Source organism: Poromitra crassiceps, assembly GCF_964638095.1.
Source record: "Poromitra crassiceps genome assembly, chromosome: 30".
Lineage (NCBI taxonomy): Eukaryota > Metazoa > Chordata > Actinopteri > Beryciformes > Melamphaidae > Poromitra > Poromitra crassiceps.
In genome coordinates this window covers 843,502-857,479 of record NC_139652.1, presented here as the reverse complement: position 1 = coordinate 857,479, position 13,978 = coordinate 843,502, and the positions used below count along the sequence as shown (strand labels likewise).

Below are 13,978 nucleotides of genomic sequence, written 5' to 3'. Positions count from 1 at the left end.
ACTGGGCCAATTTCAGGACTTTGTCTTGGTCTAACTTTACATGTAGGGATATTTATGAGGATCCAGGTGGTGATGGCTCACTGGTATACATACATACATCCTGGGGAATTTGACAGGCATGCTGTCTGTCAGGCGTCTGCATGTAATTGAGTAGCCCGAGATGAGCGGGCTGGCTGGACAGAATGAGTTCACTCTGCATGGCTGGCTCATTGGGCCGTGACAGCCTCCTGACCTTTGACCCCCCCCCCCCCCCCCCCCCAACTCTTTCACAGGCAGAGGCGAGTCAGGACGCTTCGGCTGGCAACGGAGCGAAATGTGTGTCTGTCAGCCGAGCGCTGTCAGGGAGGGAGGCGGCCTGTCAGGGAGGGAGGCGGCCTGTCGTTGAATTCTATGATGCCTGCCGACCTTTTGTTCAACAGGCCGTGCCCACCTCCGTGCACCACTGTCAAGCACATGATCGGACGAGCGTGGAGGCCCTTTTCTCCCCATCCACCCATTGTAATATAGGGAGATTTCCCCTCAAACATCTCCTGTCTTGGCTTTTAGTCAGTGTACTCAGATGGGTGTCACTAGGGGGCAGCGGTTGGAATCTTGCTACTGGGCAAAAATCAGAGCAGGGAGCTGGGGAGAGTGTTGCCGTTTAAGCAATACCATCCAAATAGGCTGTCAAGCTCATTTTAGTTCATGGCACGGGCCACATTGGACCCAATTTGGTCTCAAGTGGGCCAGACAAAGAAAATCAATGCATAATAATCTACAAATAATGTTTCTTTTAGTGTGAAGAATTAGGCCGATATATTTTAAGAACACGTTTTAACATAGGGTTATCTGAGCTACCATAGGTCTATCATATCAAATCTATTGTTTGTGATACCCAATAAGGCTACTGATTAATTACATAGGAACACATTGTTTTCCTAGAAGGTGCCAAATGTATCCTACTGTAGGCTAATAGGGAAACATTTTATAAAAGTGTGTCAGATCTATAGGAGTTTAATCTTTTTCTGTTAAATCTTTCTTTGGCCAGAACAAGAACCACCAGCTGATCACAAAAGCAGTTCAACAGTTCCTGCATGATTCAGAGTTGTTGTATCAGAGAATATCCACATAGATCTCCTATTACTATTGATATGAAGCGTGTTTGGTTAGTTATATCCTGATCCTGTGGAGGGCAGTAATACGCCTATAGCGTCTACAGTACTACACTGCATGAAACTTGGAAGAAGAAGAAGAAGAAGACTGTAAAAAATTACATAGAAATTAGCTACATTGTGGATCTAGCTACCGCAGATTAGCCGCAGTAAATACCAACCTCGTAGATATTCAGCGCCGCCTAGCGCGAATTGCTACTCGTTTTTTTGGAGATGATGTGCAGAAGAAGCTGAATCCAATAGATGGCGGTAATGCAATATTTTGGATGCCAACCGCCGCAAAAACAAACAAAGGAAGAAGAAAAAGAGTAGCAACCGTTGCTGTGGGTGGCTGGTGTGGACCGTGTGGACTGAAGTGAAGGTAAGGCATGCTAAAAACCTAAACAGTACAGCTAACGTTTGCTAACGAGTTTGATTCAGAACCACAACAGACCAAATATCTCAATATGATCGTGCATAGCACACATTTGATAACGGTCATTGACACATTTACCAGAGCCTATGTGATTGTTGTTTCTCGTGGAGTAGCTAGTAGTAGTAGTTAAGCTAAACCAAACCTTATAAGTTAGCGTTAACTACTCAGTCGGATGAGGCGGTTATCTCTAAAGACCATTACGAATTATTAGGAGCCATTTTCGCCATACACCAAGCAGCGATATTGCAATCAAATTTTACATTCGCATCTCATGCATACATAGCCTCAACGCGAAACTCATCATTTGAGACTCGCGTTGAGGCTAATGCATAGGCTACAGAATCCGTTTCTCAATAAAAATTGAGATTATTGTGAATTTAAGTAATCTTGGTGGTTCAGTTGTATGCCGAATTTACCATAAACACTAACGATCACTGATCAGTAACATTTCTCACTACCACGTAGCGGTATATGCTGATAGTGATAAGAAAGTAAGTATTAAACTGGTAGATTATTGAATGGCGTTTGGTGTACTGATACTGTCCTCCCAACCTCAGTGTGTTGCAAACTTGCAAGGTGGCTGGCGACGGTATAATGTTACATGTAATCGTGTTAAGTTTCACTATAAGTAATGGGAGTATATGTTCCAAACGTGAAAATGTGTTGAAGTCTTCTGAACTACTTTTCAGTTTGAAATATGTCTACATTCCACGATGAGACAGCAGACGACGTGCCAGTCAGAGACATCACACTGAACCTGTCTACACCTGGAGCAGGTGTGTGTTGCTGCCTGTTATAACAAGAGTAGATTCAGTTTTAGCTTACAACATATGTGGATTTCTGTCCAAATCCATGGTTGTATTTCTTTGTCTCGTTCCACTAAAACACACACACACACACACACACACACACACAGTCCTCCAGTTAGTTAGTGTGGTGAGTACCCGAGTCACAACATGTACATAGAGCTTTTTGGTGCTGTTAGAAATGTGTGTTTTTGGTGACTTTGAACGGCTGTCCCGTTTCATCCACACTAACTAACTGGACGACTGTAGCTCACTGTATACTGTACAGAGAGTGACTGTAACTCACTGTATACTGTACAGAGAGTGATAGGAAAGGCATTGTGTATCTTGGTTATGTATGGGCGTGGGCGATATGGCAAATGGGTGATACTCCCAAAAAAAGTTGGCGTATCCCTTTAAAGAGGGTTCAAACCAGTTTTGAAAGATGATGTTTTAAAAATATTTGTTGTATTGTGAACTGGATATTATATCAAGAAGAGGCATGGACGCTAATGATGACATGCCTTAATAAAACATCGAAATGAGTAGTGTGTTTACTGAATTCCCTCTGCTGACAGACTTATCGGTGGCTCAAAATGCCCGGGCACGTCAGGACATCTCGCGGGTGTCCAGGGAGGAGCTGGAGGACAGGTTCCTGCGCCTCAATGAGGAGACCCTGCAGCTCAAACAGCACATCCACAAACAGGACGACAAAATCAAGAAGTGAGATGCCACACTAGAGCCGGGGAAAAAAACATGACAACTTGATCTATCTAGAAAATGTTGAGGAAAAACTATCCAGTATAATTTACTGTCCAATAAGGTATTGACCGAAATACACAGTACCAAGTATACCAAACCAAATACCAATACCAAACGCAGTACCAAGTAGTATCGAAACTTCTCGAGTCAAATGATCCTTTTCGTACACAGATAGAAAAAAGTGGTGATGAAGTGGAGTGCAGTGTTTGTGAGTGACGGAGTTAATGAATGAATTTGAAAAGGAATTAATGAATTAAGTAGAAAAAAGTATTGAATGAAGTACTCTAGTACTTGCTATCAGTATCACTTCCTGGTATTGGTACAGTTAATCATCATTAAATTACCCCAGGCTGGGCCCCAATTCACTTTTCTTACTAAACTTGGAACACAACCACCAAAGGGTGACATGATAATGTCCTTTACCCATAATCCTTCTGTTGTATCACCATATCCTCCTGCTGTTCCCCCAGGCTGGGCACCAAGCTGATGAGGCTGGTGAAGGACCGGGGTCGCATGGAGCAGCTGGCGGCGGGCGGGGGTCCAGCGGGCGTGCGCAGGGTGCGGGACGTGGAGATGGAGGAGATGATGGAGGAGCTCCAGGAGAGGGTCCGTGGGCTGCAGGCAGAGAACGAGGGGCTGAAACAGCGACTCCTGTTGGCCAAGCAGCAGGTGCTCCAGGTGCAGAGCAGGAGGCCCACGCCTTACGGACACGTCCATTCACGCATCAACTCAGGGCTGACGGCCTCTCCGTGCCAGCAGCGTCCCAAAAGTATGTTGCACATCACAACCCGAGAAGCAAACAGCAGAAACATACATGCACTACATACAAATACTTCACTAATCACAGGACTATTGTAAGGGGAATAAGATCCTTGACCTGTGGACTCCTGACTATTGGATGCTTGCAACGTTGGTGTGATCTAGTAGGGATTGTTAATGTTTGAGGACGACTTCATCCCAAAATGAAAATCGTGTATTGACCACATCAGTCGAAACTCCTTTGACATTTGTAGGACACCAAACACACGGCGACACCTGATGTGTCCTCTGTCCTGCACAGGTACCAGGAGTGTGGAGGCAGCAGGCAGACCTGCCACCGGCCTGTTGCCTCGATACGGGCACAGCCTGCTGGAGGACGCCCGGGCCGAGATCCGCACCCTGTAAGTCCCTGTCCCACACACATCTCAGGTGATACCTCAGACACGCTGGTCTGATTTTCACATTCAGATTCACTTTTGTTGCCACAGTAGGTAATCAGATTACATACGAGGAGTTTGACTTAGTGTAAGTATGCAGCGTAGCGCTCACATAGTTAGGGATGGGAATTTTATGCATTTTCCTTAACCATTAGTCGTGCACCTTAACGATCAATTAATCGGTTAATCCTTAACATAGTTTTTTAGCCTGTTTTGCTAGCGCCATCTGAGCTCTGTGTTTCCTCCTACTTCCTACTTCCTCACGTGACAAGCTTCTCACGTGACCACTCCTGTTGCTTCTCACGTGACCACTCCTGTTGCATGCGCCAGTAGTTTAGTGACCACTCCTGTTGCATGCGCCAGTAGTTTAGTGACCACTCCTGTTGCATGCGCCAGTAGTTTAGTGACCACTCCTGTTGCGTGCGCCAGTAGTTTAGTGACCACTCCTGTTGCATGCGCCAGTAGTTTGGGTGAGGTCACGTGACCACTCCTGTTGCGTGCGCCAGTAGTTTGGGTGAGGTACGTCCTCTGCTGGACTTGTATAAAAGTCAACACAGTGTGAGCTCGGGAGATTGAAGTGATACAATGTAACAAAACATGGTGTCGGTCAAAACAGTTAATTCATTTTAATCTGTTACATTCTTAACGGCAGTTAATCATTAACGGTTAATCGTTAACATCCCTAATTGCTGTTGTCACATACAAGCCTCTTAATCCTGATATGTTTTAATCTTTTACCTTCAATTAAATGACAACATGCTCTTGGCTCCTGCATTGGGTTTAGAAACATTTACCTATTACCTCTAGAAAGAGAGATGTTCACCAAGGCCATTTTCCTTAAGGCTGGCTCACACTACAGGAGTTTTGGCCCGATTTATACCCGATTTACCCCTTCCCGAGAATCTGAGGAGAAATCTGGCCTGGCAGCTTGGTCGGTCCCGATGTTCGGCACAGATTATCTGGTAATGTGAGCGGTTTGCTGATCCAATCTTAACCCTCCAGATCTGCTCACAGCCTCATCGGGGCCGTCCTGATCATATCAAACATGTTTGATATTTAGGACTGAAAATCTGCGCGAATACATCATCCTGCAGCGCGAGACTCCCGTCATTATCGTCAATTGACGCACCTCATTTCTGCTCCTATAGCACACTGCAGGCATCAGATAGGCTACCAAATACCAACAGCACAGAACCACGAGTGAGTATTTTGGGGAAAATGTCACTAATTTATATCACAATGAATGACCAATGAATAAAAAGTTGTTATACCGTAGTTTTGAGCCCGTCGGTCAGAGGCTGTAATCGTTCTACCTGTCTACCAGTGTGGGGAAAAAAGGCATTGCTGCTGCGGGAAGCAATCCAGTCTATCCAAACTTTTGCCGAGCTGATCTCATCATGACATGGAGCAGGGACATATATTTTGGTAGCCGATGTGTTTAGAAGAGCGTTCTCACTTCAGACAGTCTTGCTATAGTGTAGCGTTATATTTTACACACTTGCTATATTTAAACTGCCGTGAGATTTGTTTGGGGAGCATATGCGAGACAGGCGGGGATGAGTGTGTGCAGAGAGGAAAAGAGAGGGGGGGTGCGGAGCGCTTTGGTCGCTGCTGACGCTCCAAAATCGGAACAGGTTCGGAGTATGGCCGGGCGTCAAGGCAGTTTGATTGTTTCTGTCCATTGCTCCAGGATAATCTTAATTCCTATACTATCCTGTAGTGTGTGGTGCGCCCGTATTTTAAAATCTTCTAGTGTGTGCATGTTTGAGATTATAGAGAAGAAAATCTGTGAAGATTCTCCTTATGTGCGTGACGCAGCCAGATTTCAAAATCGGCATCATTTTCACCATGTCATATACCGCTCCTTCATCAGAGACCCCTGATGCAGACATGCACGCACACACCCACACACGCACGCACACATGCACGCACACACACACACACACGGTGGGGGTACGGTGGCGCAGTCGGTAGCGCTGTCGCCTCACAGCTAGAAGGTCCTGAGTTCGATTCTCACCTGGGACGCTGTGGGCGCTGGAGTTGTGACCCCCCCATATCTTCAGTGCCTACTGCCCAGGGGCCGGTTGCACCAACTGGTCTTAACTATGCCTGGTCGTAACTCCTACGTCAGTCTTAGTTAAGACCATGGATTTACGCCTGTTGCACCAACACGGCTTATGTCTGGTCTTAACTATGCTGGTTGTAGCAATGCGCGTCCATGTGAATTGCCAGGGAATGCACCCTGATTGGATGATGTTGCAAAAAATGTGCCTCGCGACCTCCTTGGAGCACTGTGCCACTACACGCTCTCTCAGCCACTACTGTAAAACACCCTCCCTCCTCCCATCCTCCCTCGCTCCGGGGGAAAGATGGCGGCGATTGAGCCAGAAAGACAGTCTGAATGAAATTGAATGTAACGTTCCCAATTCTATGTATTAACTTCTAAAAAACTAACGGCAACATTTTGGAAGGCGGGTTAGGTTAACTAGTTAGTTATAATCTAACGTCATGCTTTCAAAGACGGCGAACTGGCGGTGTTACGACGATGACGGTCAAAAAGGTCTCCGCGGAGATCTCTGTTACAGGCAGGCTCTACGCCTCCTCCTGACGAGGCGTAGGAGTTACGCCTGGTCTTAGTGAAAATAAGGCTTAAGTCGTCTTGGTGCAACCGGCGTAGCTGTTAGGTCGTAAAGTTACGACCAACTTAGCTTAAGACCAGTGTAAGACCAGTTAGTGCAACCGGCCCCAGGTGGGCTATCTCGTCGAAAAGGGCCTTTCTGTGTGGAGTTTGCATGTTCTCCCCGTGCTCCCCAGGGGGTTCCTCCGTACATAACCCCCCCACTACAAACATGCAGAAGATCGTCATCCGACCAGTGACCACAACATCTGAAGTTGGTCCAATGATGGTCCCCGGGCGCTGGAAAGAAAAAGCGACCACTGCTCCTGGCCTGCCCCCCAGAGGAAAGGACAAGCCTGGATGGGTCAAATGCAGAGGACATATTTCACCGGCCACCGTCAGCATGAGTGTGTGTTGTGGCCGCATGCATGTGTTGTAGTGTTCGTATGACAATAAAGACGGGCTTCCGGGCTTCCGTCTGAAATCGTATCGTGACACACACACACACACACACACACACACACACACACACACACACACACACACACCATGTCTTAGAACATAACTAAAGCTAACTAGTGTGTATTTCTTTGTGCAACAGAGAGAATGTGATCGAGTCCCAGCGAGGACACATAGAGGAGATGCAGGAAGCCAGTGAGCTTCTGCGTGAGCAGCTGAGGAAGAAGGAGACAGAATATGAGGGAAACCTTCTGCAGGTGCGGCAGCAGCAGACCTCCAAACTCAGGTAAAACCACATGCTGCTAGTTCCAACTTACAAGCCATTTTGTTGTCACTGTGTTCTTGAATTTCCACAAGGGGGATTCATAAAGTGCTATCTGATCTGATCTGATCTGATCTTATTCACTTGCGCCCAGTAATTCTTCAATAAACATGATTTAAAAACAGGTAACAGGATCCTCTAGAAGCCGCATTGCCATTTTTTAGGAGTTGATTGTTGAGGAAGTGGAGGGTATATAACTTTGGATCTAATAGCCTAAACATAACCAGCTAGTTGTGCAGCCTAAGCTACCATGGTGATGTAAACCTTTATTCTCCGTTTGTGAGGCAGGCCCCTGAATGTAAGAACAATTGATTGTTTTTGGTGAGATCTCTTGCAAATACAGGATACAGGTTCTGAACGTTGCACATGTATCTGGTCAATAACCGCGCTGTAAACAAACATCACAGAGATACACACACAAATAGAAAACATGGAGAATGTATCAGCTGTTGTGTTCTTCTCTCCCAGGTCCTCCGTTAACAACAACGTGACCATGATCAAACTGCAGAAGCAGCTGGCTGAGAGGGCGAACGCCATAACAGTGCTGGAGGGCAGATTCCTCCAACTACAGGAGGTGAGATCCAACAACATGCTTTCACAGCCTTGATTAACCAAGGTCAACATCAAGTCAAGTCGAAACTTGTGTCTAAGTAAGAAAAAATAAATTCCCAACGATTGCTTTTTGTGGTGGGAGACACATCAGGCACTGGGCATTGAGGAAAACATAGGACTTGTACATATGAAGAATTAAACAAAGTGATGTGAGTTGTTGGACCATGTGCTTTGTGGTTTCAGAGTCAGAAGACGTTGAAGGCCAGTCATGACTTGGCGACAGCCAAGGTGGACGAGCTCACAGCTCAGCTGAAAGAGGAGAGGCAGAGGAGCCTGGAGCTGGAGAGGCAGCTGCATAACCTCACCTTCTCTAACCTCAGGACCAAGGAGGTGAGCGCTAACCACCTGAATGCAGAAAACACTCCAGCAGGGACCACACTAGAGCCGCACAAAAAATAACAGTCGCAATATTGGCTGTGATTTGCCTGGGAGACTCATTTCAGACTTAAAGCCCCCCTACAGTGTATTTTGTCTTTTTTTTTTTTGCATATTTCATGTGTTGCTGCATCACCTGGCCCGCCCCTCACCTGGCCTGGCCCTCACCTGTCCTGGCCCTCACCTGGCCTGGCCCTCACCTGGCCCGCCCCTCACCTGGCCCGCCCCTCACCTGTATAGTCATACATCATGCCATGACTGATATAAATAGTCTGGCGTTAGCTAGCTGTTAGCTACATTCCAGCGTTTAAAAGTCTAAACAAAGCTTTTATGGACTCAAAATCAAAAAACAAAAACTTTATGCAAACCTGACAGTCTGTAGAACTATGGCAGTAAAAGTAGTAAAAAAATGTCTTCAGTCCATTGAATCATGTAAAACAGAACCTGCTGATCTCTTCTTTAAAAGTAGTGGAAAAAATGTCTTCAGTCCATTGAATCATGTAAATGGAGCCAGTAGGGGGCAACAGTGTTTCAACAGAACCTGCTGATCTCTTCTTTACATCTCTTGTGTTGCACAGTTGCAAGAGCAGATTTGTGATGTGGAGAAGGAGAGGGACCTGCTGAAGGAGAACTATGACAAACTGGTCAACAGGTATGCAGCCTGAATTCTGCTCAATTGCCCCAAGTCTTCAGTTGGTTCATTTCACTTTGTCAGCTTTCTTGTCTGTTGTCTGCTCCAGACTTGTGTAGCACATAACTGTTGAGATGTATGGATAACTTCAAGGTTATTTCGGTTTTCATTGATTAAACCAACATCTTAACTATACAGTAGCATCAACATCTATAGATATACACGTTATACAGTATATCTATATAATTATGATTTTGTTTTGTTTTGTTTCCAGTACCTTGGATGTGTCTCAGCAGCAAAAAGGGCATATTCGGGAGCAGCAGCTGAAGGTGCAGATTGCCCAGCTGGAGATGGCGCTGAAGGCAGATCTCACTGACAAGAATGAAATCCTGGACAAAATCAAGGCTGAGAGGGGTACTGCTGCAGCTTTGGTTGCACACGGTTTCATTTTGATCACAGGATTAATTAATTGGTTCCTGTTCCACCATAGACCCTTAAAGGAACAGCTCACCCTAAAATCCATCTTGGTGCCATCTTGGTTTTTTCACACAGCGCGCGCGAGACCAGGGGTTTCCCACAGAGACGCAGCTCCGCTGGCTATTGTTCCGTGATAGGCGAGCTGCGAATAACTGGACACGTGACCTGTCAATCATGCCCAAAAACATACTCCTTTTAATCGTCTATGTTCCTCTAAACAGTTGAGTAATATTTAAATACCCCGCCCCCCCATACAGTTGTCATGAAACCCCCTTTTTTTACCAGGCTGTAGACTTTTCAGCCTCAAGTGGCCATTCAAGGAACTACAGCTTTTAGTATAACTTCCACAGCCTCATCTGTCCAAGCTCGAGCTTGCCTCCTGGTTCTGACACAGGTCTGGAAAGTTCAGAAGAGTATACAAAATGAATTTGTCCATGCTATTGCTAATGAATAATGCTGGTCATTAAATATTTTGGAATTGGACAAAAAGTCAGGGAAAAGTGTGACAGATCATTTTAATGCATTTGTACAGCTACTGTCAGTTCATATATTGGGATATTGTCAAGAATAATGTTCTGCTAGAAAATTGAGCAAAATTATTGAATGTCACAATGTGATTGTGATGTCATCAGCGTGTTTTTCTTTTTCTTTTTCTTTTCACAGATACAAATGAGAAGTTGACAGAAGAGAACAAGCGACTTCAGATCCAGTTCCTGGAACAGAAGCAGCAGTTGGATGAACTAAAAGATCGTATGAAGTACTACACTAAGGTAAACCACAGGGCAGGAAACTCACTTCTACTGGCCATAGTAGCTGTTACATTTCAAAAGTCAGTTTTCTTTATTAGTGAAATTCCTTATAGAATAGAAGAGACCTTTTTTGGTTACCTGCCAAAATGACTGGCAGAGAGTACAGAGAGAGTGAGTACTGTCATCACACCCCACCCAGGTCAGGCCAGGTCTAGTGTGAATGGTAGTTGAATTTGAAAACCTCTGCATGCCCGACAGTGCCGACACATGTACAGACCATCCTTATTCACACCAATCCTTGTCTGTCACCATGCTGTGTTCTTTAAGGAGAGTGAGCTCGATGTGGCAGAGCTAACTGAGGCACTCATGCTAATTAAGGTAAATTGAAAAGTTAGCCGGCTCATCAGAATATTATGCATGTTTACACTGCTTTGATCACTGTGTGTGCATGTTTAAACTGCTTTTATCACTGTGTGCATGTGCATGTGCATGTATGTGTATGGAAGTGTGGTTTAGCACTCAATGATCTTTTCCGGTGTCGTGGGTTGAATTCAGTGACCTGGTTGAAATCTGTTAACTTTTGTTGCATGCCATCTCCTCTTTCTCTCTCTTGTCAATGTCCCAAAAAATCTAATTCACTTTACATAAAATTGGACTTATAAAATAGATAGAATGCAAGAGTTATGTTTTGGACATGTTTCTACCTGGATGACTGAAATGATTCCACACAGACACTCTCTTGTCAATAATTCTCATCTCTCTCCATTGTTCAGTGTCTGAATGAAGCAGAGATGGCATGACATTAATGTTTGATGCTTATGTGACCCCCCCCTTTTTTTAATTTTCCAAGACATTTCGTAAAATGCTTATAAAAATAGTTTTACTTGGTCAAACTAAACGATTTAGCATCAGGAGAGACCATAGAACATTTCACTCAGACCAAAAAAAATATATATATATATATATTTTCTTGGGGCAGCTGTAGCTCAGGAGGTAGAGCGGGCTGCCCACTAATCACCTTGGATAAAATAGGTCATTATTGGTGTCTACAAAAAACATGAGCTACCATCACCTGAACATTACTGAATTTGCAAAAGCCCATTTATATGCAGATGCCACCATAATCTATTGCTCTGCTCCCACCAGATCCACAAGAACTGAGGCTGTTTAAATTACAAAATGCTTTCAATATAATTCAAAATAAACTAATTTAGCTTAAACCTGTTCATGCAGATAAAACTAAGTTGATGTTTTTTCCCGAAATCCAATTTCCAGTATGCTACTATGCCTCAAATTACTACAATCCAAAACAAGGTGAATAGAGGTGGTGTCATCTTATAAGTACCTAGGTTTCCTTCTTGATGAACAATTGTCTTTTAAACTCCATATTGACCAACTAGCAAAAAAAACTAAACTTAAATTGCGGTTTTACTTTAGAAATAAGGCTTATTTCAATTTTCAAGCTAAGAGACTGCTTGTGGCTGCTACCTTTTTGCCTATATTGGATTATGGAGATATTTTATATGTGAATGCTCCAAAATCACATCTTGTGTTTTAGATGCAGTTTACCATGCTGCTTTACGATTTGTAACAAACAGCTCATTCCTCACACATCACTGTGTAGTGTACTGTATAAATTGTCTCAACTTAAAACCATCTAAATGTAGCAACCGTTATAGAAAAGCAATCAGCCCTGTGAGGCAATGGTTCACAGAGATGTTTACAACACCTCGTAGCCATTGTAAAATCACTGTAATCCATGGCCTCTTAATTGCTTAATTGCTTAATTGAAACCTATCTTATTTCCTGTCGGCTATTGTATTAGCAAACACTGCAACAGGAAGTAAGCTAGCGGGAATTTAGAATGTTTATGTTGTCAAGTTAAAACTGTCTATTCACAGGCACGTAAGTCGAAGAGGAGCGGTGAGCTGGGCTTCTTGGGGGAGGTGGAGGAGGAGGTGCAGAGAGATGCAGAGAGCTCCTTCCTGAAGCTTCGAGCTGCACATACTGAGACCATCCAGGAGCTGGAGAAGACTAGGAGCATGATCACCATCGAGCACAAGATCAACAAAGGCTACAAGGTAGAAGAAGTCACACGCAGGGCGTGGAACTAAGCTTTTCCTTTTTCAAGTCATAAGGGATAAGAGGGACTGCTAAATCCTGAAAGTGTAAAACCCTAAATGGAATGTGTTCTCTATTCTTGGTCCTGAGGCGGAGCTGGAAGCTGTGTCACAGAAGATGGGCCATGATAACACAGAGTACGAGCAGAAGTTGGAACGCCAGGCTAAGCTGCTTGACATGAGAGCAGCCAAGATCAAGAAGCTGGAAGGTATTTACCCAAGCGTCCTCTCAAAGCTTCTTCTTTCAAAACTTCCCTAAGACCAAAGATTTTGTTCACTATGACTCCCAAGGCTTTAATGCTGGCCTTCATAGCCTAGAAAAGTATGTGACATTTTCCAGGTCTTGAAAAGTTTGGAAATTTCAAAAATGTCTGGACAAGTATTGATTTTTTTTTTGTTCAGTCCTCAAATTAGCTTATGACTACAATTCAAAATACATACTTCGGCATGCGCTGGGACGCGTCATCAGTGATGTTAGCTGGGGTCGTAAGGTGTTTCGGGTCTCTCAACATCATACACCCTCGCCCAGTAGACCCAGCCGAGGCCGATTAAGACCCCGACCCGCGTCCCGGAAGCAGCCGCTACGGATCAGCCTTCCTACTCTGTCTGCAACGTTGCCCGCGGAAGGGCTGATCACACCCAATCCGCTGCAATAGAGCTAGTGCTACACCGCAGTATTGAAAGACCCTTCGGTGCATGGAGGCTCAGGCCCTGTGGTTTTCCCGGCCGCGCCCCTCCTTCGTCTCACCAGACCCTCCCTGGTAAAGAAGGCAATCCTACCATGCCGTACCATCATGGCGTACCATGGGCAGAGAGGATGCCTCAAGAAGGCCTGTGCGCTGCACGTCATTTGCCTGCGACGAGCACCTCGCTCTAGCCTGAAGGACCCCAGGCCGCGCCGATGTTTACACGGGAGGCTAATCCGTAGCGTTTGTGGATTTCTCCCTCATGAGAGAGCCAGGCTGGGGTGCTAAACCCATCCCGTACAGGATGCCGTCTCTCCGACCGTCAACTGTCTCTCTACACATTTATGTCACAATCTATAAAGTGATGTTGCTTAGGAACACTGGATTCCTTGTTGCTAATTAGGGATGGCACGCTACCACTTTTTCCATATCCGATCCGATACAGATACCGCAACCTTGAGTATCTGCCGATACCGATCCGATCTTTTTCCCTCGCTTATACAACTAAGCTGTTAATAATAAATTTACCATTGCACTTTGCTTAACCCAGCCATCTAAACATCATGTTTAATCTGTGGAACAATATTTATTCCCTAAATGAAAGGCTATATAGCCCAGAAC

General features: G+C 44.9%; 1 protein-coding gene across 1 annotated transcript in view; it reads left to right on the top strand.

Annotated features, from left to right (window-relative positions):
* Positions 1-2,263: 2,263 nt before the first annotated feature.
* Positions 2,264-13,978, top strand: part of LOC310800640 (protein fantom-like) — a gene marked incomplete at both ends in the record, with an annotated part of 35,856 nt that continues 24,141 nt past the window's right edge. Inside the window, 13 exons of the mRNA XM_083663265.1 lie at positions 2,264-2,348; positions 2,930-3,074; positions 3,584-3,882; positions 4,174-4,273; positions 7,528-7,671; positions 8,176-8,281; positions 8,503-8,649; positions 9,273-9,346; positions 9,600-9,739; positions 10,466-10,572; positions 10,879-10,929; positions 12,453-12,632; positions 12,763-12,880. Coding sequence (XP_083519391.1) covers positions 2,264-2,348; positions 2,930-3,074; positions 3,584-3,882; positions 4,174-4,273; positions 7,528-7,671; positions 8,176-8,281; positions 8,503-8,649; positions 9,273-9,346; positions 9,600-9,739; positions 10,466-10,572; positions 10,879-10,929; positions 12,453-12,632; positions 12,763-12,880 — 1,696 coding nt within the window. The remainder of the gene's footprint in view (positions 2,349-2,929; positions 3,075-3,583; positions 3,883-4,173; positions 4,274-7,527; positions 7,672-8,175; positions 8,282-8,502; positions 8,650-9,272; positions 9,347-9,599; positions 9,740-10,465; positions 10,573-10,878; positions 10,930-12,452; positions 12,633-12,762; positions 12,881-13,978) is intronic.